The 27,614-nt window shown below is 40.1% G+C and overlaps 2 protein-coding genes across 3 annotated transcripts in view; one reads left to right on the forward strand and one right to left on the reverse strand.

Moving 5' to 3' along the window:
* Nucleotides 1–15,778: 15,778 nt before the first annotated feature.
* gdap1 (ganglioside induced differentiation associated protein 1) lies at nucleotides 15,779–18,779 on the reverse strand. 2 transcript variants are annotated; one of them, XM_054623270.1, is made up of 5 exons: nucleotides 18,652–18,779; nucleotides 18,108–18,300; nucleotides 16,950–17,044; nucleotides 16,408–16,522; nucleotides 15,779–16,177 (listed from the first exon to the last, which is right to left on the reverse strand). In XM_054623270.1, exons 2-5 carry the CDS (start codon nucleotides 18,211–18,213, stop codon nucleotides 15,825–15,827), a joined length of 669 nt encoding a protein of 222 aa, XP_054479245.1. In that variant the 5' UTR covers nucleotides 18,214–18,300; nucleotides 18,652–18,779; the 3' UTR covers nucleotides 15,779–15,824. The 2 variants fall into 2 exon arrangements, with proteins under 2 accessions (XP_054479245.1, XP_054479246.1); XM_054623271.1 differs by lacking the exons at nucleotides 16,408–16,522; nucleotides 16,950–17,044 and adding an exon at nucleotides 17,428–17,601.
* A 4,082-nt stretch (nucleotides 18,780–22,861) lies between these two features.
* The window catches only part of jph1a (junctophilin 1a), a 27,905-nt gene continuing 23,152 nt past the window's right edge, over nucleotides 22,862–27,614 (forward strand). The window contains exons 1-3 of the mRNA XM_054623159.1: nucleotides 22,862–22,899; nucleotides 23,022–23,513; nucleotides 26,200–26,968. Coding sequence (XP_054479134.1) covers nucleotides 23,135–23,513; nucleotides 26,200–26,968 — 1,148 coding nt within the window. The 5' untranslated portion in view covers nucleotides 22,862–22,899; nucleotides 23,022–23,134. The remainder of the gene's footprint in view (nucleotides 22,900–23,021; nucleotides 23,514–26,199; nucleotides 26,969–27,614) is intronic.

Here is a 27,614-nt window from a genome sequence, read left to right on the forward strand (position 1 = left end):
ATTTGGAAACATTAGTGTGAGCCTAGTTCATGCAGTGTGGAGGAGGAGGAGATGTAGTGACAGAAACAGCGGCAAATGTGTCATTTACGTGTTCCACCAAGATACAGCACAAGAACATGAACAATGTATGGAAATTTTCAAATATTGAGTGGCCACACTAGCGGCTCTGTTTTGGCGCCGTGATGCTTTGTGCTAATTGCTAAAAAATTCACAATGACTATGCTGATATGCTAATAGTTAGCAGGTATACAATTTAAAAAAATAAAAAAAAATAAAAAAAATTTAAGAGTCTTAACATGTTAATATTTGATAATTAGCACTTAAAAGACTAATGGGAATATTTTTGGGATATGTTATAGTTCGTCTTAAACCAAAGCATTGGATAATTTGACAATCCAACCTAACTTATTAAAATGAATTCTAAAGGGCATGGGATGTCAGAATGAATGAATGTCCATCAAATAGTTTTTCAGACATCTCACTCATCAACAACAAATCTCAAGCTGCTTGTGGCTCTATGTATATATATTTTCTTTGTTAAAGTATTTTCCAAATTGTCTGCTAGCCACCAGCAAGAAGTTGTTTTTTGGAACTCTTGCCTCTGATATTAGTTGATCCTACAAATGTGGTGCAAAATCTTGGAAAAGTGCAGACACCACAGTATGTAAACACAAGCCAACTGTACATAAATTTCTCAATTTAGCATTCAGCTGCATCCAAGTGGCATCTAAGTGGGAATCCACAGGCTGCTGCACTCTGTTTTAACTGGAAGACTTTGAGCTCCAGATTTGCCTCAAATCCCCTCCAGCTGGACACAGAGGCGCCCTTTACACCAAGCACCACCGGGTGTGAAATGGATTATTTAATAAAGATTTCTTTACTTTACATAGGCTTTCTGTCCAAGATTCTTCCAGGCTCAGAGATAATGCTGCAGTGTGGGAAAGAGTTAGATGCTGTAATGGCATGTTTGGATTTGGTTTAAAGTACACTAAATTGGGGATTTCCAGCCTTCAGAAATTTATGAGTTTTATTGTGTAAGTGTCCCACATTCTGGGAATTTTAGTAATGTGTAACATATTCATCATATGGAGTGAAGAAAAATTAGATGTCCAGCCAAATACTGTTTAGTCAGCCATCCTGCCAGCAGAAGAGGGACTTGGCTTGGTCTTCCTCCATCATTCTTATTTATTGACCGGTCATGGAAAAAAACCTCAAATGGTAAATCAGTTTCAACCAAGGAACTACCATACTGCTTCTGTCACATCACTGCCCTGAGATGAAGACTTGAATACAAACTCCATTTTGCGGTTTATCTTGAACACAGAGTTTAAAGTTATAGTTTTACATTTTAGGAAATGGGCTTATTCACTCTTTTAAAGAGAGTTTAATAAGATCAGTCACTCATGTTTGAAGCTTGTGGTAAATATAAAGCTGTCGCCAGGAGATTGTAGCTTAGCATAAAAACAGGAGGGAAACAACTGGCTCTGTCCAAATAGTAATAAAATCAACACCGCTAAAGCTGACTAATGACCACATTATATGTCCTTTGTTTGTTAAGCTGTACAATAAACAAAGTGTATAAACGACAAGGCGTTGTTTTACAGGGGATTATGTGGCAGACTATTGTGGTTGGGTGCAGTGCCTTTGGGCAGATCCAGGCTAGCTTTTCCCCCTGCTGTCCAGTCTTTTTGCTAAACTAAGTTAGCTAAGCTAAGCTAAATGGCTGCTGCTTTTATTTAACAGCCAGAGATGAAATTGGTATCAATCATTTCATCAAGCTGTTGGCCAAAAAGTCAATAAAAGCATTATTTTAATGGCTCTGCCACCTTGCCATTAAAAATGTTTGGCAGCTAATAAATATGATTCCTTACCACTCGTGTTGTTAAATTTAAATTGTCAGTATTAATGGAGCGCTACATTTAATAACACAGTATAAGAATAATGAATTTTGCAATATGTATCGAAATTGTCACCTTTTCTAACACTAAAACCATAGCAAATGTTTGATTTGTATAGCCTTAAAAGTGCATCATCATCAAAAAACGGACTTTCACAAATTCAAGGTTATCGTCGAAGAACAGTGAAAATAGTATCCATCCTTCAAGTACTCTAAGCACCGAGAGGTCGGTCCAGCATGTGCAGTGTCAGTGAGGTGACCCATGTCATCAAGAACAGGCCAAGGAAACACATTCCTGGAACTCCACCATATGTGGAGGAAAAGCTGTGGGTGGTAGTGACGTAAAACATGCTCAAAGAAAATACTATTAAGACTCCCAAACAACATTCCCTTCTTCTCTGCCTTCCCTCTCATCCTGGCCTCGTTGGACAGGTTGGACATATCAGGAAGCACTTTAATCATAAAATATTTTAGAGTGCCTCTAAATGGCAATAAAAATTGGTTTTGCTCATGTTTGGGTTGGCTGACATGAAGAATATTAGTTTGTCAATATCCTTTCTGTTAAGTTGTGCAAGTTGTGTTATTTGCTCCTTATGTTTCTGTTTCAGGGAAATGTCTCAGATAACCTAAACAGGATGAACGTCACGGGTGGGAGACTGTGCTCACATCAGCTCTGTGTCATGTGTTTCTCCAGACAAATCAAGACCATCGTTTAGGTTTTGCCATTTTCGCCTTAGGAATAATATGTTGAAAGATGATACAGATAATGTTTCTTTGCATGACTATAAACTACAACCACTGCATCACATGGTCTGGTAAGTGCCTTTAATGAACCAAAGCATGCTCATGACTGGTTGTTTTCCCAAACCTGTGTAATTCCCCACGGGTGTAACTGACGTAACTCTACCAGTGTTATTGCAAAGAGTCATTAGAGAGATGACGCAGCCTGGCACAAATGCTGGTGTAGTAGAATGCACATAGGGGTTAACACATACATACACATACACCAGGGCATATTATATACAGTGAGGAGGAGATATTGTTAAATAGGCCTGTGGGGGTTGTTGGCAGAACTCTATTTCTGCCAAAAAAAATGGATTACATGTATTTACAGACTCCTGTGCAAGTGTGAGAAATAACACATTTTGTGTGATGAATTAGTGGATTCATGATTTTCTCGTAATTATGACAGATGAGAATAACTGTGAAGGTGACAGCTGAGTACTGCTGGTTTCCCCATCCCTCTCCCATCACTATTTCCCCTCTTTAAGGTAATTACCTTATTCAAAACTGGCAAAACTTGCAATAACACATATGACAATAATTTGTCATTTTTGTTATTGTTGTAGAGCAACAAATTAGTATCTTGTGTACTGTTTAATAGTTTCTGACTAACTCAGTCACCATTTTTGCTGTGTCTTGGTTGGAGGCAAAGTTCCAAATATGTCATAAGTAAGATTTTAAGTTCATATCTGTACACAAAGTAAAATGGTATATAGTTGTGGAACATGAGACTAAGTGTATGCATACCAGAAAAAATAAATGTTGTTTTTTGCATTGTTAATTAATACTCAATGGAGATGAGCAACTTGTAAATCTCTTTTGACATTTGGGAACCAAAAGTGAAACTTTTCTAAACATAATTGTTATTGGATTTGGTTATTTATCAGCCTTTATTACAGCAATTCAGTCATGTGATACAAACCCTCCATTGAAACCCATAATATCTTAAGTAATGTGTCGGCCTCTTAACAGAGTGACCCCTGTGGTCTCTTCAGTGGGAGTATGAATTATTCTCTGAGAGAAAGTGAAAGCAGGTTGTTGCTAAGGTTATGGTTATATGTACATACGTAATCAATTTATTAAGCTAGTGTGCTTGAGTGGAATATAAATAAAAGGATCCAGCACAGTTGACATCCAACCCCAAATCAAAGTAATGGTTGCCGACACTTTAGGCCAATTAGAGCCAAACTGCCTGATATACTATCCCTCCCTACCTTATTTTACCCTTTGGATGTCGAGTTTCACTTTCCTCAATAAGATTCGAATTGTCCCTCTAAGAGAAAAATACTGTCCAACAGTGTAGGCGTTTCATTTTGTTTCACCTCATTCAGTTGATGATGGGGTTTATTTTGCTTTGGCTTGTGCCCATGGGCACAGCTCCCTGCCACTGGGTTGCCTGTCGCTGCGTTCTAGCTGAGCCTCAGGACACGGTCACAGCCTGAGTTGGGTTAAGTCGAGTCTGGATTGGCCGGGCATATACAGAGAAGGGCAGGGCTGGAACAAGCCATGGTCAGAAAAAGTCTGCACAACTGAACTTAAAAGTTAAAAGCCAGAACGTGAAGTTTGGGAGAGAGAACCATTACAGTGGACAAGCCCTATTTCTTTGCTCCGCCCCTGTCTGCATGTGGGTTGATTTTGATTAATTGAAATATCTTTTTCATGAATGCTCTTCCATTCAAAAGCTGTGTTTATCAGCCGTGCACACTCAGAGGTGATAGATGGGAAGAACAACAGAATATTTCAGTTTGGTCCCTTCTGACTTAATTTCTATTCAATTGAACTATTAATGGGGAATTGGGGCACACATTCCTATTTTAACATTGCATTGTAGCATTATGTATGCTCAATTGTATGTTGAAGGAGGGCAATGTAAATAGCTTTTTTGCCATTAACGTTTACAGCTGTATTTCTGTTTTTACAAGACTGAAATCCCAGAGCATCATCTCTGATTGAGTTTCAGTTTCCACCAGTGTTTAAGTTAATAGATAATCTTGCCAATTGCATGCTGGATAATACAACAGTGTGTGGAGACATGACTTAGATGGCAGCGCTGTATCATTTTCTCAGAGGTCTGACTCACAGGACTGAAACGCTGCATTTGCAGTTTGTTGGTTTGAGTGCAAATCCACATCGGTGCAAATGTTTGTTAGTACAGTGCTGCCATCCAGAAACTGAGCCCTCACACCAAACCTCCAAAAGCATTAAGCCCCCGATGTGGCCCTCCACTTCTCACCTCAGACGCCATGGTGATAACACAGAGCTACACATGGCTTATGTGTTTTACCGACAACTGATTTCTTTGAGGCATTAAACATGAATTAATATCTTGCAATTACTGTATTCTTTGAAAGTCATGTGATGCCATTTGTCCCGCCTACCCAGCACCCAGTCAACCTCTCCATACAGCTTGAAGTTTTCCATGCTTCCTTCTGGCAGATTAGAGTGGAGACAAAGCTCAGCTCAGCTCATTTTCTTTGGAGGACAGCTATAAAAGTGGAAAAGCTATAAAAAAAAGTTTAATGTTAGGAGAGAATGTTAATTGTATATGATGAATTGGACAACTAAAAGTACTTTGTATGACTACTGTCTTGCTTGCTCTGCTCGATAAGATGTATCTCATGTGACTGCGATATCCTGGCTATAGAAGTCCAGCTTGGGAAATGTATAATTTCCTCTTCTTAATTCCATTTTGTCCATTCTGCACTGTACCATTTAACTTAATCTCACCTGCTGCGGGCCTTTAACATCAGTGTCTGCGTGGAGGCCATGCTTACACGTTTCAACCAACGGAGGGCAGTGCAGTAGCAGTATTCTACCACGTGTGATTCGTCCATCCATCCATTATCTTTAAGGGTACATCCTGGACAGGTCAGCAGACTATCACAGGGCTGACACATAGAGACAGACAACCAGTCACACTCACATTCACACCTACGGGCAATTTAGAGTAATCAATTAACCTAAGCTGCATGAACCCCACACCTTGCTCTGAGGCGACAGTGCTAGCCAACCACACCAACGTGGAGCCCACATGTGATCGGCCTAGATCAAGTTCTACACAGCAGCAGTTTCTCCTTGCTGAAAGCTGTTTGGAGCCCATCACGGGCCTCAACATCCCATCAGCAACCTCAAACCTGTGGTCTCCTTTGGTATAAACCCATAGCTTGGTTGTAGAAAATGAGCTGGCTGTGTGGAGTTCACTGACTTGGCAAAGTTCAAAATCCACAGTTAGAGCTCGCTGCTGTTTGGAGCTGAGAATGTGCAAAATGGGAGTCAAGTGTGATGTTTGTCAGCACGTCTCCTTTTCATTATGAATGAGAATGCGATGATGTCAACTCGACAGCTCAAAGATGCATGCAATGGTTCTAATCTAGCCTGATCTGTTAGAAGCCATAAATTAATACGTGCCAGCTTTTGTGGTTGAAATCAAAATCAGGAAAAAATATAAATCCTTCTTTAGTACAGACTAAACCAACATGTAGTTTGGCTCCTCCACTCTCTCCTCCTAGGATTTGGCCAGTATACTATTGGCTCCGGACAATGCATCTCACTACCAAGTTAGATTAACTTCGCCAACACCTGTGTTTTCTCTCACATTAACCAATAAAGAGACTCATAGAATTAATCTCTTGTCCATTGATCCAAGGAAGCTATAACATGCTACAAGCTTGTTTTAATATGCACAATCTCAATAGAAACGCACCTTACAGGAGGAGTTTCACTGCAAAATCATTACCGTCATTTCACTTGTCCTCGTAGGGTCACAGCTAGAACTCTTTTTTTGGATGTAGTCTCAAAGTTGAGAACTTCAAACAGTGGAAAGAAATGTCTCTCTCCACTTGGCTGGTGTTAATGGGTTCAGGCTACTTAGAGAAAACCGACCTCCCTAATCCTCCATGGATACAGCCATGTCAATAAAACCCTCTGCTGTTTAATGCCTCTCTTTGTTACAGGGAAATACTGCTGAGATACGCAGCCAAAACAAGAAACTCTAAAAGGCCATTTTAATTTTTGTTGAGACAGCATTTCTTTCTTTTTCAACAAGTCAACAGATTTGAAATTGGCATTGAATAAACAAACACAGACGCACTGTGTATGGATCCCTTTGTTTCTGGTCGAATAAATATTACCGGGCAATTTTCCTCATCAGTCTCACACAGATGCATTTGCTCTGCAAAGCCCTGGTTGTAAACTGTTCCAGAGATGGTAAGCATTGACCTTTGGCACCACACAAACCCATTGACAGAGTGATTGTGCTTATACCATTTCTTCCATTTACCATTTTCCACTATACTCAACATGCAAAGGCCATTATGCTCAGACAGATGCAAGTTGTGATTTTGTTATTTCGATTGATTAATGTTTAATTTGTTCTTGGCCTCACACAGAAACATATTTATTTATTTCTTCTTTCCATAACATTATGTAACTTTGGGCATGTCTCTCGGAGTATTAAAAAGTCCAGAAGATAAACTGTTCGCAATAAGTCAGCAGACTTGCAAACTTAGTTTTCTCCTCAAAATACGTTACCGCACACCTCCTGTTCTCCACTCATGATCTACACCTCTCAGTCATCTATACAGCAGACGGACCTTTAATCTATGTGGATGTATTTCTATGGCTCTGAGCCAAGGCTACTAATATAATCTATGTTCAAGATATACAGTGAAATATGACCTCCCTCGGTTGCTTTTGAATGCTGTGAGGCTCGTTGGATTGTTCATTTTGAAACAAGTGTTTCTCATTATGTCGAGTATTGTGCTTGGCAAGGAGGCCACTTAAACCCTGCCAAAGCAAAATCTGCTTGCCAATGCCTGCTTAGAATACCATATATAGTTTCACCTGTTATCCTGCTCAATTCTCAGAGGTAATCCACACAGTCAGCATGTTCTCATGACTTTAAGTTTTTAGACGTATGTTATGGCTGATAAAGTGTTTAATGCAAGTAAATTAATCTAACTTTAATACTTATTCAAAAGTGTTCTTTTTGATCATTTTTTTGATAATCCTATGAGTTTCTTGGTTTGTCCTGAGTCACATCTACAATTTGTTGGTAATGAAGGTATTAATGTTTGCCCTCACTTTGCACGTTGGAGAAAGCAGAACCATGTATGGTACATCAGGTAGAATAGCTTAGCAGGCCCCAACAAACAATAATAAGAATCATTTACTGTAGCATCAAAATGAGAAAAAAGTGCAAAGCAGAATGTGCATTCCATGTTTCTTTAATCACTCTGAGCCTGAGGTTGGGTATGAAATTGAATCAATGGCAATATCGAATTACTCTGCTGCCAACAAAGCCTCTTTTCTGGCAGCTACCTTGAAAATGGCATGTTGGTTTGTAACAGAGACATGGAATTTGTGACACACTGACGAGAATATTCCAGCTTTGACCCATCTCTGTAAATTGAATTTCTCTTTGAAGATGTATGGACATTTAAAGGACTATAACACCAGTTCAAAGGTTGCACTAGAAAATGACCCAATATTGGTTTCAAGGTATCTGCTCACACACGCAACAATCTAAGCATTGAATCGTGTTAACACACACAAACACAAACGACAATGCACTACCCTCCTCAAAGTGGATCTGTTTTCAAATATCTTTTAATGTCACAAAAAATTCCCCCTGGAAAACATTTTTGAAACTTTTATTGTTGTCAGGTCATAGAGGACAAGTTGTATGATTCAGCTGACTTTGATAAATTAAGTTCCTGGCACTAAAGACCATTTTTGACAAAAAGTAAGAATAAAACAAAATGAATCAACTAGCAAAGGCTAATGTGCAGTCAGGGTGCTTGTATGCATTTGTGCAGAAAGCCTTACTTCTTATGTTATGTGCGGCAATAGCTCATTGATGTGTGATGGAGGTGGTTCGATACCCGGCTTCGGCAGTCGATGTGTCCTTGGGCAAGACACTTAACCCCAAGTTGCTCCTGAAGGCCATCGGTGTGGACTGGATGATGAATGTTAGTTAGTTAGTCTGATGGTGGCACCTTGATGGTAGCCTGTCATCAGTGTGTGAATGGGTGAATGATATGTAATATACTACTGACTGTAAGTCGCTTTGGATAAAAGCGTCTGCTAAATGACTGTAATGTAATGTAATGTAATGAGGAGACTTGCCTTCCTGCAGAAACTAAGTCAGCAGCAAATTATACTATTTTACTGTTTGTGTCCATCTTGCATATTCAGCAATGGGAAATCAGATTGGCCACTCTGGATTTATTGTAATCAAGAACACCAGTTACAAGTTAAAAGTCCAGATTCATGTTTTTTCTCCTCCAATAAATGGCAATACAGCCTTTTTTATAAGAAATGAAAACCCCAAAAAGCATGTGGTTCCACAAAAAATGAAAAGTCAGCATCAACTTTATTTTTTTACTTTACGTTACTGCAGATGTCTAACCTTTTTTAAACCACATTGAGTGCTTTTTTGGTATTCAAGCTCAGAGCAAATGTTGTCCAATGAGCATAACTCTGCATGTACATAGACATATTGATAGTAGCATGTAAGATTTTGAATTATGATTATTTATATTTAATAATATCATGGTATACCGTATGTTTACTTGCATGCTACTGGTGTGTTCGCAGTGTCAAAATCACACTAAAGCAACAACCCTTCAGGAAGACCATTCTCTGATAGTTCAGATTCCTGGATATCTCATTAGAAGTTGGACCATTGTAGCCTATATTTCTTCTGTCTGCTGGCAATTCTGCTTTTCTTTATGTCCCCGCGTTACCACTAAGCCTGTGCCAGAGGGACAAGCGTAAACAGTTCACTCTGTAAAGCCATTACAGAACATGTAAGTCTCTCTTCCTGTCTTATAAGCTTTGAAATGCTTTTTTTCAGAACTCATGGTCCATGTGGGCAGAGTGTAAATCCCTAGGTGTATCCTCCAACTCCCTGCACACTCCAGTAGCTTTTTAACACCTCATAGAAACTGGCTTCACATGACATAACATGCCTGAAGCAATACTACCTAAACAACCAGCAGTGACGAGGTAAGAAAAAGATCCCTCACCAAATTCCCACCAACTGTTGATGGAGGGAGATTAAGCCGAATGAGTTAGATCTGATACATATCAGCAGCACAATGTTCTTAGTAAAATCATATTAACAAATTTAAGATACAGTAATACATATAAATCTACTACCTACCCATTGTATGAGAGAGCATTGCTTAGTCAGTAGCTGAGCCAGTAGGATTTCGCAGTAACACATTACAATTTAATGTGATTACATTTTCCAGTGACTTATGGTGTACGAAGTTACATTTTTAAGTTCAGCAATTATGAAGCAGTATTGCATTCCTGACCCCGCAGAATATACTAAAGCTTAATGGCAGCTGGATCCAAGATACATGCAGTATGTGATCTTATAATGTATGGTTCTATCAATTCACTTATGTTAGATTACTGTCTGTCAATATCTTTAACATTATTCATGACTTTAACTTGTTTTATCAAATGACACTTGTATTATCAATACAAATCTGATTCTCTAGAAGCTCAGGAGATCAATGGACAGGAAATGTTCTCAAAGCGTGAGGTGTTCTCAGTATTTACATCAGGAAATCCTTTTTATATGGCCTCGTCTGCCCCCTCACAGGGTTTGTAAGCTGTGACCGTCAGAGCAGGTGGAGCGACCTTCACTGACCTCTTAAAAGCAGCAGTGACATTAATCTGTGTCAAGTTGATGCATGGATACAAGAATGCACACACCCAGACACACACCTACCTCCTTACACCTAGTCTCTTTCCTTTTCTTATTTCCTATATTACACTACTTTTGCAGTTACTCAAACCACAAGTGACTCTGTTGTCCTGATGTTGTATAGTATCTCCTTAATGACACTACCTGTTAAATCTGTACACTTTCATGCAAAGAATATCACCAAAGTTGTGAACATAGTTCCTACCATCACCTACGATCCTCGGTGAGATCACTGTGGTTAGTTTTCATGATAATGGCATGCCTATCATACACAGAAAAAATCATTAACGCAATAAAAGCGCATAGTGTGTTTGACTTGGCCACATCTGGCCAATTGAAAACAGATTTATAATGCAGCAGGTTCGCTCCTAACGGCATTGGGTACCGTCGCTCCTGCGCGGCAGTGTTTATGTAGGGCACGTTTAAATATTTGAGGAGCACATGTGGGGATGAATGGTGGCACAGGATTTCGTCATAAAGCTGTGAAGGGCGAGTCGATGGGGGGTCATTTTAAAAGTAGTGTCAACATTGTGAGAGCCCACCTCTGTCGACTCAGCAAACAATATATCGCAGATGCTCTAAAAAGCGGTGATGGCTGCTTTCTGGAAAGGCCGGGAGGTTTTTCTCAGAACACCTTTGATGGTGCCAACAGGCTTTGGACATCTTCCCCTTTTGAGTCCGAGCATTGTTGCCAAAGTAACCACAAGATGAGAAAATAAGAGTGACGTATAAGAGGGTAAGATTGACGATTAATGCAACAAAAATGCTCATTGGACAATGCTGACAAAACTGCTGTTGACACTACACAAAGAGCAAAACAGCTGCTGCTCCGTTCACTGAGGTAGTTCATCTTGCCATGTCTTTCCTGTGTCTACAGTGACATTACGTAATATCACATTACGTAATGTCACTGTAGACACAGGAACAACTGAAGCTAAATATCTTCTCCAACTTCTTTTCCATTTGTCTCGACCAGTGAGGGCAAGAAGAATTGGTTTTGCAGATGTGATGTAGAGTATTGGATGATGCATCCCCATTGTTCCTCTCTCCTGATTTTTTTTTCAGTGTTCCTCTGGTTTATATCACAGTTTTCCTTCTGCTCCAACGATATCCCATCTTTCCCTAAATCTACCATTACCCGTGCAGCTCACAGTTTCTGGTTTCAACAAGTGCCCGTTGAAGTTTCCGTGCTCCCATTCACGTAGTCGCTGGAGAAAGAGCCACATCAAATGGGCTTAGCTGTCAGCTAATGCTGCGTGGGTTTCTGTTTACCCAGCCTGCCTGTCTGTGGACATCCAACCCAGCTCACACATCATCACCCCACCGTCCACCTGCCTCGCTCACTTTAAACAGAGTTTCAATCCAGCAAGAAATCCCTACACTGAAAGAATGACTGTTATAGAAAATTATTACTTTTGCAAATCATTTCCACTTCATTTCTGTCCTTGGCTCCCCACATTTCGCTTGCATCACTGTGCATATTTCCATCCATCACTCCCAGTAACCCATACCACACTCTACTGCAGTCTACCACTCTACCTCCATCCATCCATCTCTCTCTCTCTCTCTCTCTCTCTCGCTCGCTCGCTCGCTCGCTCCACTTTCTGTTTGTCTTTCTGTGGGCATGCATGTCTGCTGGGGGTTTCCATGCAACTCTCCTTTTTCCCAAAACAGACACCTGCACCACCCCACCCATCCCCTCTGACGTAGACATTCCCTACTGGGAAAAGTAAGTGAAGAGAGCTGTGTTCAGAGAAAAAGGAGTTAAAGTGAGAAAGGAATAGAGAAGGTCTGTGATGCCTTGAGACGCAGTTGGTTTTTGTTTATTTGAATGGCAGCGAAGAAACTGCACACAACTCTGTTAGTGGTCTGACCTGACGCCAGTCACCATCTCTAACGTACACCAGGGAGTTTTAAAGGCGCTCTAAATGGGAATACAAATAATCCACCAGTTGAACTAAGCATTACATTACAACAGAAGCTTTGGTGCAGATGTGAGTCAACTCTAATGCCACATCATCAAGGATGTCAGCCACTGTTTGGTTTCTCATTACTTTTACAGTAGCTTTCATCGCAACACCTTTATACTGCTTAGACATATGTACAGTGCAGTGTGCAACTTTGAGGGGTCTGCTGAAGCATCTGTACATGTAACTGGAAGCTGCCAAATTAAGTGGCGGACTCAGGGGTTTAAGAGATAAAAAAAGGCACAAGCTGAATGTGGTGGGGCACCAGCACACAGGAAGTTTACTAGCATGTAGGGCAGCCTATTTGGCATTGTGTTTTCTTGATTTTGAGGCCACCCTAGAGGGCCCTTCATCACATGTTCTCCACTGGAATGGCACCTAGAGTGCACTTTATTAGGCTTTTTCCATTTAAACGTACCCACTCGGGCATTTAATCATGCTTTATCCAGTGGACGTTGCAGCCTAGAGGTCACTTTATCATTTATGTTTTTTCCACTGAAAGGGCACCATAGCGGGCAATTTAGCATGCTTTCTCCATTTTCATGTTTCATTTTAATAATCTTGCCTTTAGTCCCTATTTTATCTTTGTAACACAAAGTGCACATTTTAATTTTGGTTGTCACAATAAAAATCATTTGGTAGGTAAATGAATATGTTTGTTCAATGAGGAAATCGACATCCGACTTCCAAAGTGTCTCAATGTCTGTTATCCCCATATTAGTTATTGGCAAGGAAGAGTGTTTACCATAAATATTGGAAAAATGTCCTTTAAAAGTCTTTGCTATTTCATCATACCTTTCAACAGCGCCTATAAACACTTTTAAGAGCAATTTTTATATTTTGTTGTATGTGTCGGGCCAAGGTGTTAAACGATACAGTAATAGGCTGACAGCTTTCTTCTTATATAAAAAATCTCCATTGATTTTCACTCTGAGTGTGAAAAACTTAGTGTCCAATTATTGTGAACCACCTGTCGGATCTTAAATAACAGAATAGTGAGATGTCAGCACTAATCATTTCAACAATACGTGATCATGTCCAGCCCCAACAAGAGGTTTATATTGTGAGCTGATGAATCACTTTTAGCTGCAACTGCAGACTTAATATGAAGCAGTTCACACAAAAATACATTTCTCCAAAGAAGGTGCTGCTTAAACGGCATGCATACCACCTTACATGTGGTAAAGAGTAGTAGCTTTCTAAAAGAGTGTTAAAATACATGTGCTTCTGAACACACAGAGGCTTATATAGTATCCCTGTAAATGAATGGTTCTCTCACATTTATTCACAGAGGTTAGTGTTGTTTTAGGAAACACTGTCCCCTAGTGGGACAGAAATATGCATTTCAAGCTTTACTGTAATGGCAGAAGCAGAATTAGTTTTAATTTCCTATTTGACATGACAAAAATGTTATCGTGTCATTGATGACTATTAATCTTGAAGAGTGTGTAACACATAGCTAGTGAGTTTTGAAATCAACTTAATGTCTTTTTATAGGTTTTGTTCATATTGACCATTCATTCCCAAGTGTGTCACTAAATGTTGTCTTTTGATAGTGTATATGTTGTGAAACTACACCGCTGATCCAGTCTTCAGAGGATGATCAGGAGAAATGAATTAGGTGGTACTTTGTCAAAAGGCATGGATTAGTCAGATTTTGTTTTTAACAAGGCACACATACACAATTGAAATGTAGGTCACTTTGTCTCTGAAATGCACATTTGCACTTTATTTATTGACTTTGACCCTTATCCATTAAAATGACACCTTTGTGATATAACTTTGTAGCTAAAAATGATGTCATTTTAGTTGCCATTTGCGGGGGTACGATTTTCCAGAGCCAACACGCGAGTACTAGGGGTTTATGGTCCTTTGACAGCTTGGCTCACATGTGACTTTAACACGTGTGAGGCATTTACATTACCCAGCCCTCTGGACACAGAAAAACAAAGGCCAGACTTTGTTGAAAGCTTTAGCGTGTGTCTGTGTCGTGTGAGGCCAAGCTCACGTGAGGAGGAGTTTAAATCAAGGCTGAGCACATGTTAAATGTCAGTGCTCTTCTGACTGGGAAAACAAATGAATATGGATGTCGATTTCTATCCAGACCCTGAGAAATATGATTAGTCTTTCAGATGTTTCCCTGTGAAATGCTAAAACATTCAAGACCTTTATTATATAAGATAGTCTGTTAAATGAAACAGAGTTGGGAATTTTTTATTCCGTTCTGAATTATATTTGATTGACAGGAAAAACTGTTTGTTTGGGAGCAGTTTCATTTCACACAGATATTGAATATGATGGTCTGAAGAAGATGTGGGGATAATAGAGATTGGAAAAGCATTCATTCAGATATTTTTACAGAATATTTCAAACAATTATCCATCAGCCATACAGTAAAACTTGGGTGCGCATGTGATAACAGGGAGATCCCACAGAACCTTTGTCAAATGTACACACAAGTTTTATCGTACAGTGTTTTAACTGCTTAGCTGATCAGTTCGTTATATGCTGACAGACAACACAGAAAGCAGGCTGCAGGCTTCTAGTGTTTTTTCTTTCATTTTTAACAGGAAAATATTTTAATCATTAATGACAAAGAACATATTGGGCAAAACATAGTAGGCTCAGAATAGTGATTTAATTTCACATAATTATGAACGACCATGCAGGCATTTTTGGACATTTCGTCCTATATACTTAAAATCAGAAACTGTCTGCATTATGTTGGAACTGAAAAATTACAGTAGGCATACAGTATGAGACGCTGCTTGTACTGCTATGTACTATCTCAAAGTTATGCCATAGTTGCATGGATTACAGTCAAAAGTCCCAATTTTTTCCAAGAGAAATGGTACATATATGCGCTATTGTTAAAATTATATCTTCTATATATTTTTATATTTTTTAATGTATATTCTTATATTTGCACTCTTACCTACGTTGTACTGCAACTGCTGCTATCCCAAGGTCCCTCGGGTTAAATAGAGTTCTACCTTATTTTATTTTATTTTATTATATGGGTCGAAAAGACAGCCAGACAACTTTTATTTTTAGATTTTCATCTTTTGACATCTAATTTATTCATACTTGTTACAATAACTTAGCCAGTGAATACAATGCTGTTTGGAGGCTGACTCTTAATATGTAAAGCTACAAAGCCGCATGTATGTTTTATGTGATTTATGAAAGAAGGCAAAAACATGATAAACTACCAGTATTATCTTTTGTTGTGTAATGCAGCAGTCATGTATTGAGAATGACAAAAAGTGCATTTTGTGCAACCAGCAGCAAAGAAAACCTGAAACTGTAACATTTGTTTCAATTCCATATTATTAATATCTACTGAATGATTAAATCCCTCCATTTACTTTAACCTTACACAATCTAAATAATTATGTTAGCGCCAATTATTCTGTGTTTATCTACCTTTCAGTCCCTAAGCCACTCATACACTCCCTCAGAAGGACAGAGTCAGCCTCTTCTTCATGTAAAGAAAAGCTAGGTATGTAGCTCCTCCTAGAACACCGATCAACAGAGTGGTGCCAAGAATAACCGGTGCATTCTTCCTGGCCACGCGAAACGCCACAGGAAGGACCGCAGAGATTAGGATGTTGTTGACATGGCCCAGCACTCTCCTAAAGGCCGGGCGCTGCACCACACGCTCGTAGTATGTCTCCAGGTTCACGCGGTTACCGTTGCCCCAGAAGCGGCGGGAGAGGCCGAGGAACTTTAGGCGGTGTAAGGTCACTGCCAGAGAGATGTCGGCCATGCTGAAGAAATCCCCACACAGCCAGGACTGACTGCCTTCTTCTACAAGTGGAAGACAAGGCGACAAGAAGTTAGTAAGATAAACAGATAACATGATATTCAAAAGGCTACTGCCATCTTATTCTGACTTTGTTTCAAGAGCTGCTACTGTTAATATTGCAATGGATTTTATAACACAGTCATAAAATTCATTGTGTAAAAGTCATTGTGTGTCTCTTAAAAGAGCTTGCTCTTTTAAAAGAGCAACCTATTGTGCTTATGTGGTTGTGTACCAGGTGTTTCCTCCACCCTCCTCTGTAGCTCTGTCTCGACCTGGTCCATCACACCCTCCAACTCATCCAGAAGCTTCTTCAGGTACTTCATGTTGTCATGGTCCAACAACTTGGACTGCAAAAACATTTTCATATAGAGATGCATTAGTGCACATTAACTTTTTTACACATTTTACACAGAATAGTGCAAAAATTCAGACAGGATGCCAAACTGCTTGACACATAGATAGGTTATTATGCCTTCATTTTATGCTGTTTAGGCTGATTAGTTTGTCAAAAAAGAATTGCCATAAAACCTACATAATACCCCAAAACCCATACTGCACTCTTTCAGCTACAGTTTGTTTAAGAACAAAAAGATATAATTTGGTCATTACAGTTGTCTGCAGGTCCAATTACTAGTAGTACAATTAATATAATACATTAATGTACAATGCAATACATTTAAATGTGTGATTTTGAAGGTGGCCACACTAAACACAAGGTGACAAGGTCCAGTAGGAATCACAAAAAACAACAGTTTTGCTGACTTGGTCACTTACTTTTAAGCGCCTCTGTTTTGCTATATAAGCATCTTTAAGCTCAGGGTTCTGCTCTGCCAGTTTCTTCAGCTCAGACTGTGTGTTTCCGATCTGTGCTGTCACACAAAACCATAGAATCATGTTAAAGACAATTGGAGACCTTAAGAAAAAAGTCTTGGTGTGTCTATCTTAAAGACAAATGCATAGTTTCATCTTAACAGTAAATATATAAAGCTTGCAGACAAGAATCAAAGGTGTTCAACTAAATAGCACATATAGAACTTGAGCAGTATGAGTGTACCACAGAAAATATCTGCATTGTCTTCATGATACCATCTTGGCACAGAGTGAGCTCTCTGTAGAAACATTCCAAATATGCAACAAAGGGTCTCATCGGGTACTACAGTAAGTGAATAAGGCAAATTCGACACTGCTATGTGTGTGCATAAATGCTGTAGAACCAAAGGTGTATCAAACCACTCAAAAGCATCACAGTTACTTCGTATACAGGTGGCAGCATATGCTGGTATGTGGGAGTCCACTGTGATCTCAGGGTGAAGGATGCATCCATGGGTGTAGGCATCCATCTGTAGTGAGTCCAGCAGCTCTCTGTAGTGCTGCACTCTGTGGTAGTATGTACTGCCCTCTTCAGGGATCAGCTTGGGAGTGCCTTCTGCAGACAAACAAGTAATCAAAGAGAAGGAGAAATGCTGTCACTTTGTTTTCTGACAACTTTTTTTAGAAGAGAATCAAAGTGGATTTATGCACCGCAAGCTTGCCTTGAGAAGAAGGGTTGGGGGAAAGTTAGAAGAAAAGTATTTAAACACATCATTTTTCATTAGCTAAAATAGTTGCGTGCTTACCAGGTTATCTCTCCTTTTAGGGCGGCTGGATGATACTCTTAGAACAAAGGTATAATGGATCAGTGCAAACAAAGAAAAGATGGAAAAATTTAAAAAGAATACTGAATGAAAGCTTGAAAAATCAATATGAAATGCACAACAAATGAAATCTAAAATATTTTATTTAAAATCAAAGATTCAACAAAAAAATACTGAAAGTGTAAAACAAAGTATGAAAACAAGAAGTAAAATCTGTGGAATGGAGCCCGACTTGTACCTATCCAGCTTTGCTATATTGTGTCTAAACGGTTACCACGAGGTCTTTATTTAGTCTCACCATCAGTGAAACTCTGCTCCAGGTAGTCCATGATCTGAGTTGGGTCACAGATGATGTCTCCATTGTGGACTAGAACTGGCACCTCACCAGTGGGATTCAGATGCATGAACCAGGGCTCGTTGTGTTCACTGAGAGGAAGGCTCACATCATACTCCTCACAGAGCAAACCTTTCTCTGCTATAGCCAGGCGCACCTGCAAAACAACAAGTTTAGACATCTACTTGCGGTTCTATAAATAATGATAAAATATTTTTTTAGATGAAAATAAAAATGGAGGAATAAAGATGAATGATCAGAAAAAGACACTGTTCATTTCCAGATTTTCTTCTAGTTGTGACCAGATGAAAGCCTAATATTTTTGCATTTTAAGTACATACTGCATGGTTCTTCTTTGAGGAGAGACAGATTTTAACAGAAGTAATGGCAGTATCCACAGGTAATTCCATATTCACTGACTTCCTGACAAACATAACATTAGAAAGATTCGTCAGAGATCTATTCACATCAGGAGCTGTCCACTGGGCGGTGGTGCTGAAACGCTCACCTTCTGAGAATTGAAGGACTGCGTCCAGTGATACAGCGTCAGTTTTAACTCGCTTTGTTTTGCTACTGTGTCACATTCTTGATGTTCATCTTCTTGTGGGTCCCTCTCTATAAGAGCTGTTTGCTCATCTTTACATTCCGACGCCATTTTAAATGTTAGTATGTTAGGGGACAAGTGAGGGCAGCGCCCCAAATCAAAGTATCAAAGTATCAAAGAAACGCGCCCCCTCCTGGTTCGGAGTGCAACATTCATCCTCTTCTTCATGTTAATAGAATTCCCAACATACTTTGAAAAATATGTATTCATTTGGCATTTGGCTATTTATATATTTACAGTCAGTTAACCTATACATGTTCTTCACCATCTTGTGATTTTTCTTTGTACTTCTTTGTAGAGGGCTACATGTTGATAATAGTTCTGGAAGTAGTAGTAGTAGTAGTAGTATTATTATTATTATTATTATTATTATTATTATATTATATTAGTTTAATATAATAGTAATAGTAATAGTAGTAGTAGTAATAGTAATAGTAGTAATAGTAGTAGTAGTAGTATTATATTCCTTTATTGATCCCCATGGGGGAAATTCAAGTGTTGCAGCAGCTCAACTACACAGACACAAATAAATACACATACTATACAACTACACAGACAATAAATACATAGTACAACTACACAGACAATAAATACATACTATACAAGTACACAGACAATAATACATACTATACAAGTAGACAATAAATACATACTATACAAGTACACAGACAATAATACACATACTATACAACTACACAGACAATAAATACATAGTATACAACTACACAGACAATAAATACATACTATACAACTAGACAATAATACATACTATACAACTACACAGACAATAAATACATACTATACAACTACACAGACAATAAATACATACTAACTACACAGACAATAAATACACATACTATACAAGTACACAGACAATAAATACATACTAGTAATAGTAGTAGTAAATAGTAGTAGTACACAGTAATAAATGGTACTATACAACTAGTAGTAGTAGTACAACTACACAGTAGTACATACTATACAAGTACACAGACACAGACAATAAATACATACTATAGTACACAGACAATAAATACATACTATACAACAAAATAAGGATAGAACAGGAATATGTACATGTATATATGGGGGTGGTCAGTATGTTGACAGACTGTGGTCTCCGCTGTTGTTATATAGTAGTAGTAGTAGTAGTAGTAGTAGTAATAGTAGTAGTAGTAGTAGTAATAGTAGTAGTAGTAGTAGTAGTAGTAGTAGTAGTAGTAGGCTACCGTATATTTTACCCCAAGGCCATTCCAATTTAAATGTTCTTTATAAACTAATGTTCCATATGCATACACACATTATTACCAAGAAATAGAAGGCTTTAAACGAAATAGGTCTACACATTCACAATGTAAGAAGTAAAGACAACAAATGGTTCACACATGACTCCACTTTTCACACTACACAGTACACAATGCAAAACACTACAAAATCTGTGCAATACAAATACACTGTGCAGTACTATAATTATTCTGTCTGTATTTATAAGATTTATGTTTAGTTATTGTGGGGTTTTTTCTTACTTACTTATTTAAAATACTTGTTTGTTTTATTTACTATGTCTCTTGTTTGCACTATATCTATGCTGCTGTAATCCTGTAAATGTCCCCGCTGCGGGACTAATAAAGGATTATCTTATCTTATCTTATCTTATCTTATCTTCAACACTTGACTCGATCAAACCATTCCAGATATGCAGTAACTGCATTTGGACAGCAGAGGTCGCTGTTATCTATCCCTTCAATGTGTAAGCTACTGTTGGTGTGTTTTCTGTCAGCCCAATGCAAAAAGTGGTAATATTAAAGGCCACTAGTGTCACGTAAGGTGATACAAATATTTTCCTCATTTTATATCAACTTTAGAGGTGGAATGACCTACCTGATTCATTGACTAAATTAAATATGTTACTGACTAATATGTTAACGACAATTTCTTTAGGGTTCTGTTTTTAATGGAGTCATTTTAAAGTCACATAGGTCGGTGCATTAATTTCCAAAAACACTTCTCCCATCCACTCAATGCAAACAATAACTGTTGTTTAAGCTCTCATATATACAACACTATAAACAAACTATGAAATTAATAAATCAATAAAAGTTATAAATATAAAGCAAGAGTATACAATCAAACAATGATGAGACTTTTACAAATGTTCTCTAAAATACTTAGCCTGCATATAGATTGCTTATACTTTTGAGCCTCATAAAGTAGGACATAGTATAGGTATTATTGTGTAACTAGGCAATAAGATCAATAAGTATAATCATAACCTCACTAATGATAATAACAGACAAATGGTACAAGTAAATGGGTGTTATGGGAAATAGTAAATTGGGAATTCAGATCTGTGTAAAGTAAGTCTTTCAAAATGTATAGCGTTATATGTATTCAATTCAATTCAGTTTATTTTGTATAGCCCAGAATCACAAATTACAAATTTGCCTCAGAGGGCTTTACAATCTGTGCACATGTGACATCCTCTGTCCTTCCCCTCACATCGGCACAGGAAAAACTCCCCTAAAAAACCCCTTTAACAGGGAGAAAAAAGGAAGAAACCTCTGGGAGAACGACAGAGGAGGGATCCTTCTCCCAGGATGGACAGAATGCAATAGATGTCATGTGTACAGAATGAACAGCATAACAGAGATACAACACATTCAATGTATATGACATAAATGATTCATATAATAAGACTACTTATAATAACAGCAGCAATTATTACAGTAGAATTATAGCCATGAAAATAGGGATAGTAATGTGATTAATAATAATAATGGAAGTAGCAGTGGGTGTCAGTCGGCTCACAGCAGGAGGCACGACTACGGTCCAGGTACCACAACGATTCATGGAAACCTGCAGAACGAGAAAGCAAAAGGGCTTCAGGGTGGAAGTAAAGCTAAAATGCTTAATGGTACAGGTAATAGTAATAGTAATGTGACTAGTAATAATAATGGTGGTAGCAGTCGGTGTCAGCAGGGCCGTAGCAGGATGCACGACCACGGTCCAGGTACAGCCACGATTTATAGAAGCCTGCGAAGCGAGAAAGCACAAAGACTCCAGGGTGGAAGTAAAGCTAAAATGCTTAATGGTACAGGTAATAGTAATAGTAATGTGATTAATAATAATAATGGAAGTAGCAGTGGGTGTCAGTCGGCTCACAGCAGGAGGCACGACCACGGTCCAGGTACCACAACGATTCATGGAAACCTGCGAAGCGAGAAAGCACAAAGACTCCAGGGTGGAAGTAAAGCTAAAATGCTTAATGGTACAGGTAATAGTAATAGTAATGTGATTAATAATAATAATGGAAGTAGCAGTGGGTGTCAGTCGGCTCACAGCAGGAGGCACGACCACGGTCCAGGTACCACCACGATTCATGGAAACCTGCGAAGCGAGAAAGCACAAAGACTCCAGGGTGGAAGTAAAGCTAAAATGCTTAATGGTACAGGTAATAGTAATAGTAATGTGATTAATAATAATAATGGAAGTAGCAGTGGGTGTCAGTCGGCTCACAGCAGGAGGCACGACCACGGTCCAGGTACCACAACGATTCATGGAAACCTGCAGAACGAGAAAGCAAAAGGGCTTCAGGGTGGAAGTAAAGCTAAAATGCTTAATGGTACAGGTATATATGTGATTAATAATAATAATGGAAGTAATGCTGACGGTCCAGGTAATAATAATGGTAAACTAAAATGCTTAATGGTACAGGTAATAGTAATTGACTAGTAATAATAAAGCAGGATGCACGACCACGGCAGGTACCATAACGATTCACCTGCAGCAGCGCGAGCACAAAGACTCCAGGGTGGAAGTAAAGCTAAAATGCTTAATACATAGTCTATCTGTGGTGATTTTAAAAGATCGGTTTCTTCTTCCAAAGCTTTACACATTCATGTTTGGTCATCAGTATATTATGTATATAATGTATGTAGAGGTGCATTGTTTTGGGGGGTGTTTTGAGACGTCCAGACTCTTTACTGAGAGAGAGAGAGGGATGGAGATAGAGATGGAGAGGGGGAGGTCCCTGTGGCGTGACGTTGCGATTGGCCCAGTGTCTTTCCTCAGCAGGGACTCGACGCCTCTCTCTCCCTCTGTGATCAGTGGGTGAGAGGGGGGAGACGAGCAACACAGAGCGGAGAACCTCCGGTAAATGACGCCCACCATTCATACCCTTACACTTACCTTTACGCATGCCTTTTGTATTGCATGTCAGTGTCTGGAAGTGCCAGCCTACTATCCTCTCCCTGCTATTTTATGTCCCTCTATAGTCATCATCTCGTTGGCTCATCCTCTTCATCACAACAGTCCTGGATCCTCTCCAACACTCGGTCCTGGAGACACCTGAGTCTGCGATTTGCTTTATCCTCTAGCATATATCTGAATGACGGGCGGAAGGTTTGATTTCGACGATGGTGGCACTTACTGCGGGGGGTGGGAGGATGGCAAAGCCCACGGACACGGCATCTGCACCGGACCCAAGGGCCAGGGCGAGTACGCCGGCTCCTGGTCGCACGGCTTCGAGATAGTAGGGGTGTACACCTGGCCCAGTGGGAACACGTACAGGGGCTACTGGTCCCAGGGGAAGAGGCATGGGCTCGGTGTGGAGAATAAGGGCAAGTGGATGTACCGTGGAGAGTGGAGTCACGGCTTTAAGGGTCGCTACGGGATCCGGCAAAGCCACAACACACCTGCAAGGTATGACGGCACCTGGAGCAACGGGCTGCAGGATGGATATGGGATCGAAACCTATGGCGATGGTGGTAAGAAACTGTGTTGTTGACATGGCCCAATGAATGGTTTGTGGTATGTGTGTGTCACTTTAACAGGCTGTGTTTGTGTGAGGATGCTCAGCAAACTGAGGGAGGCTATTGGAAGTAAATCATCTGATATTATCTGAGTTGAAGCTGGCATTGCGCATTGCGCACCGTGGTCAGCTCTTAATCATTTACCTCCCCACACCAAAATAAAATGACTTATCACGCTTGTAATGTTAACCTGCTGGATACAGTTTGGGTTAATAGTTTCTCTCGTATTCCAATGCATGTCTCATTTGGCAACTACCGGTTGCTCCTCATATGACAGTGGGAGGAGAGTGACTCCTGTTGCCAGCTCAGTGGCACCATGCTAGAAGGAGTTTGGAAATCAGAGCAAATCAGTCTGTTTTAGAGCCAATTATAGCCAGACTATCACCTGCTTCTGTACACATTTCAACTTTAACTGCAATAACATACATCTTCCTCAAATATCTTTTGCATAAATGCCAGTTTTCCCCGATGGTAATTTACTTCATTTTTCTTTTTAAAGAAACTGCTACTTTAATGCAGTTGAACCAGTCTTCATCTTTCAAGACACTGAAACTTGTTTAAAAGAAAAAAAAATGACAATGTTTTTAAACATTGAATACATGTAATCTAATTCTAATTAACTTCATAAATAATAAATTACACAGGACTTTGAAAGTGAGAGGTCATTACGAGCCGCTTCTCAGACCTTTGATCTCACTAATCAGTGGTGTGTTCACAGATTGTCTAGAGACCTGTGTGAGCAGGGAGGAAACACCCTGACAGGCCCACAAACACACGTGCTTGCAAGCAATGTGGAAGGCCTATTACAGGCGGTCCCTTGTGGTTATGAAACATCCAAGTCGCTGGGCGATTTGTGAGCATCATCTCCACTAACGGCGGCCTTATGTTGCACAATAAATGCCTCACATATGATGGTTGCAGAGGGCTGGGCTTGGGAAATCAGCTGATCCTAGAGGATCTAAAGAACATCTGGCCGTCTGACCCTGCAACATTCTGATAACTTGATCTGCAGGGTCACCGATTTGAACTGCAGCGCAGAGCCAGCCTGTTAATCTCACACTGTTTATCCATCTAAATTCCTGCCCGGGCTAGTATATCATTTTCTGTTAGAATCTGACCATTATGGCTTATCTAATTGTACTGGTCAATGAGATTCGAGTGCTGGCTTAGCAAGCCTTTCTTATTATTGGGATCAGTATTGTAATATGATGCTCTGAAGAAGCTACAGTAGGACATCACATGCTCGTTGGGCTCAGCAGCACCAAATGGGATTAATGAAGTATTCCTCTCATTATGTGACTCATAGCAACTCCCTGTCGTCAGAGACAAACGGATGGTGGTGAATGTGCCTACTGTCAGTGGGGGAGTTATTGGCCGCCTGAAAATAGGCTCCTAGCTGAGTAATTCACATTCATCCCAAGTGATCCTCAGTATCAGTGCCTTAATCAAATCTCTGTGATTGAGTTAGATATGCTCACAGTCCCAGATCTGAGGGGAAGGAGAGAAAACATTTCATTAGCCGACATACTCTGCACCCCTACAGCAAGGCTCCTCTGTGCTCCCACGTGTAATGCTGTTTCTTATGGTGATAAAGAGAATATCTGGCCAGCAAAACACTGAGGAAACAGATTATACCTCTTGTTACTGTCCCTACTAGTACCAACATAAATCTAAACTCACTGTAACTGTAACAGTAAATGTTACCCTGGTATAACTTAAAAATATAAGTTAAGTTATTCAGACATGCATATCTTCAAATACTCTTCTGTCATCATCAGTGTTCATGCAAGCCCTTCCCTTAAGGACTTAATCATCTAGATGAGCACTTTAAATTGTTTTTAGAAATCCCTCACTGCAGACATTTGCTAAGCTTGTACACTATTTCAATTGATTTAGATGAAAGAGGGACCCTTTTCGGAAGTAGGCCCCGTAAGACACAGACAAACACAGACGAGCAGCATTGCTTCCTAAAATCATTGTGAGACCACTTTTCTCTCATACTAGCCAATGCTAACTACTTATTCTTGGATTTGATGGGTAATAGAGAGAGCTTCTCAGAGAATGAGGCAAACAAACAAAAAATTGACCTGGTGAATACAGGATTTCAAATTAGGGACTGTCAAACATAAATACAATTTTTAAATTCCATGTGCTGAAAACACAATTTTCGCTTTAATGTACATTTCCATACTGTGTTGCATTGTTTCATCCTATTTAGCAGTGGCTCCATGAGTGTGGGTCAGAACCCCTCCAAGGGGTCACAACATGAACCTGAGGGACCTCAAGATGATTTACATACAGGACAGGAAAGGAGACAAAATACACTTCTGCTAAAGAATAAACTCTATTTCTTCCTGATCTCTCTCTAATCTTTGCTTGTTTCTCAAAAACGGAATAGTTCGACCCCTTTAGGCCTCTAAAAATATTCATTCACATGAAACAATTTAGAGGGAAAACCCACTCTTTGATGGATCTAATCACAACTCATTAACATATACAACATGTGATGAGATGTCACAAGCAGACAATGCTTCATTTAAAGGGGCCACAAGGTAAAGCAGTTGGGACCCAATAGGATCTGATATACACAGAAGTTTAAACTAATCTGATTCAGTGACTCTGACCTCTATTGGTTCTTCAGGTACCTATCAAGGCCAGTGGATGGGTGGGATGCGACATGGCTATGGCGTGCGTCAGAGTGTTCCCTATGGGATGGCCACAGTCATCCGCTCTCCTCTCCGCACATCTCTGGCCTCCCTGCGCTCCGAGCAGAGCAACGGCACAGTGCTCCAGGACCTCTCCTCCCCCACGGACACGCCGACGGGCGGTCGTGGTGGCTTCGTCCTTAACTTCCACTCAGACAGCGAGGTAGTCACCGGTAAGAAGAAGGGCCTGTTCCGCCGAGGCTCGCTCTTTGGCAGCCTTCGGCAGTTGCGCAAGTCTGACTCTCGGACCTCAATCTCCAGCAAGCGCAGCTCGGCGCGCAGTGATGCTGCCATGAGCCGCATCAGCTCCAGCGACGCCAACTCCACCATATCCATCGGGGACGGCGAGCTGCCAGATGAGGACTTTCCTCTAGAGGACCATGTGGATGCCACCACCACTGAGACCTACATGGGTGAATGGAAGAACGACAAGCGCAATGGATTTGGTGTTTCAGAGAGATCCAACGGGATGAAGTACGAGGGAGAGTGGCTTAACAACAAGCGCCATGGTTACGGGTGCACAGTTTTCCCAGATGCCACCAAAGAGGAAGGGAAGTACAAAAATAACGTGCTGGTACGTGGAATAAGGAAGCAGTTGATTCCTCTTAAGAACCCCAAAACCAAAGAGAAGGTGGACCGGGCTGTGGAGGCGGCACAGAGGGCTGCAGCCATTGCAAGGAGTAAAGTTGAAATAGCAGCTTCCAGGTACTGTGTTTATGTATGTGTTCATTCATGCTGCTGTATGTGCATGTGGGTGTATACTGTGTAAACACAAAAAAAGACAGGGCAAGGAGTTTATTGTCACCACTGAAGAGTCAGGGCAGTGGCCCGAAATATGTCTCCTGGTCCGATAGAAGGCTCAGTCTTTTGAAAGTGGAGTCCCATGACAACAGCTCCGACCTTTATACATCATCAACAGCCCAGGCTTTCGTGTAGCCAGTGTGATCATTCTGTTTCTATTCTCTGCCCATGTCTTTCATTCCCAGGGAGAGGGGTTCGGGCATCTTGTGTCTGTTTGTTGGTCTGTGAATGTGGAGAGAGAGAGAGATGCGAGTGCGGAAGCGGAGCAGTATAGCCATACCGGCGCCCGTGCCAAGTGCGTCTCGTGTGCCCAATAACGATACCTGCTCCTCCGGCCAAGTATTGCTCTGATGTGGCATCTGCTCTTAAACAGGTGGATGAGATGTGACCTTTTCATTTAAAACCTCCCTCCTACTGGGACACAGTTCAGCATATGCAGCATCACTTTGACATCCTCTGGTTTCAGAACATCAGGGAATCATTAGACTGGAGACTGTGAGGATGTGTACAAGCTGTGAAAAGGTCTCTTTGCAATCACACATTTTATTAT

This window comes from Anoplopoma fimbria, chromosome 21 (genome assembly GCF_027596085.1).
Source record: "Anoplopoma fimbria isolate UVic2021 breed Golden Eagle Sablefish chromosome 21, Afim_UVic_2022, whole genome shotgun sequence".
In the NCBI taxonomy this organism is placed as follows: Eukaryota; Metazoa; Chordata; class Actinopteri; order Perciformes; family Anoplopomatidae; genus Anoplopoma; species Anoplopoma fimbria.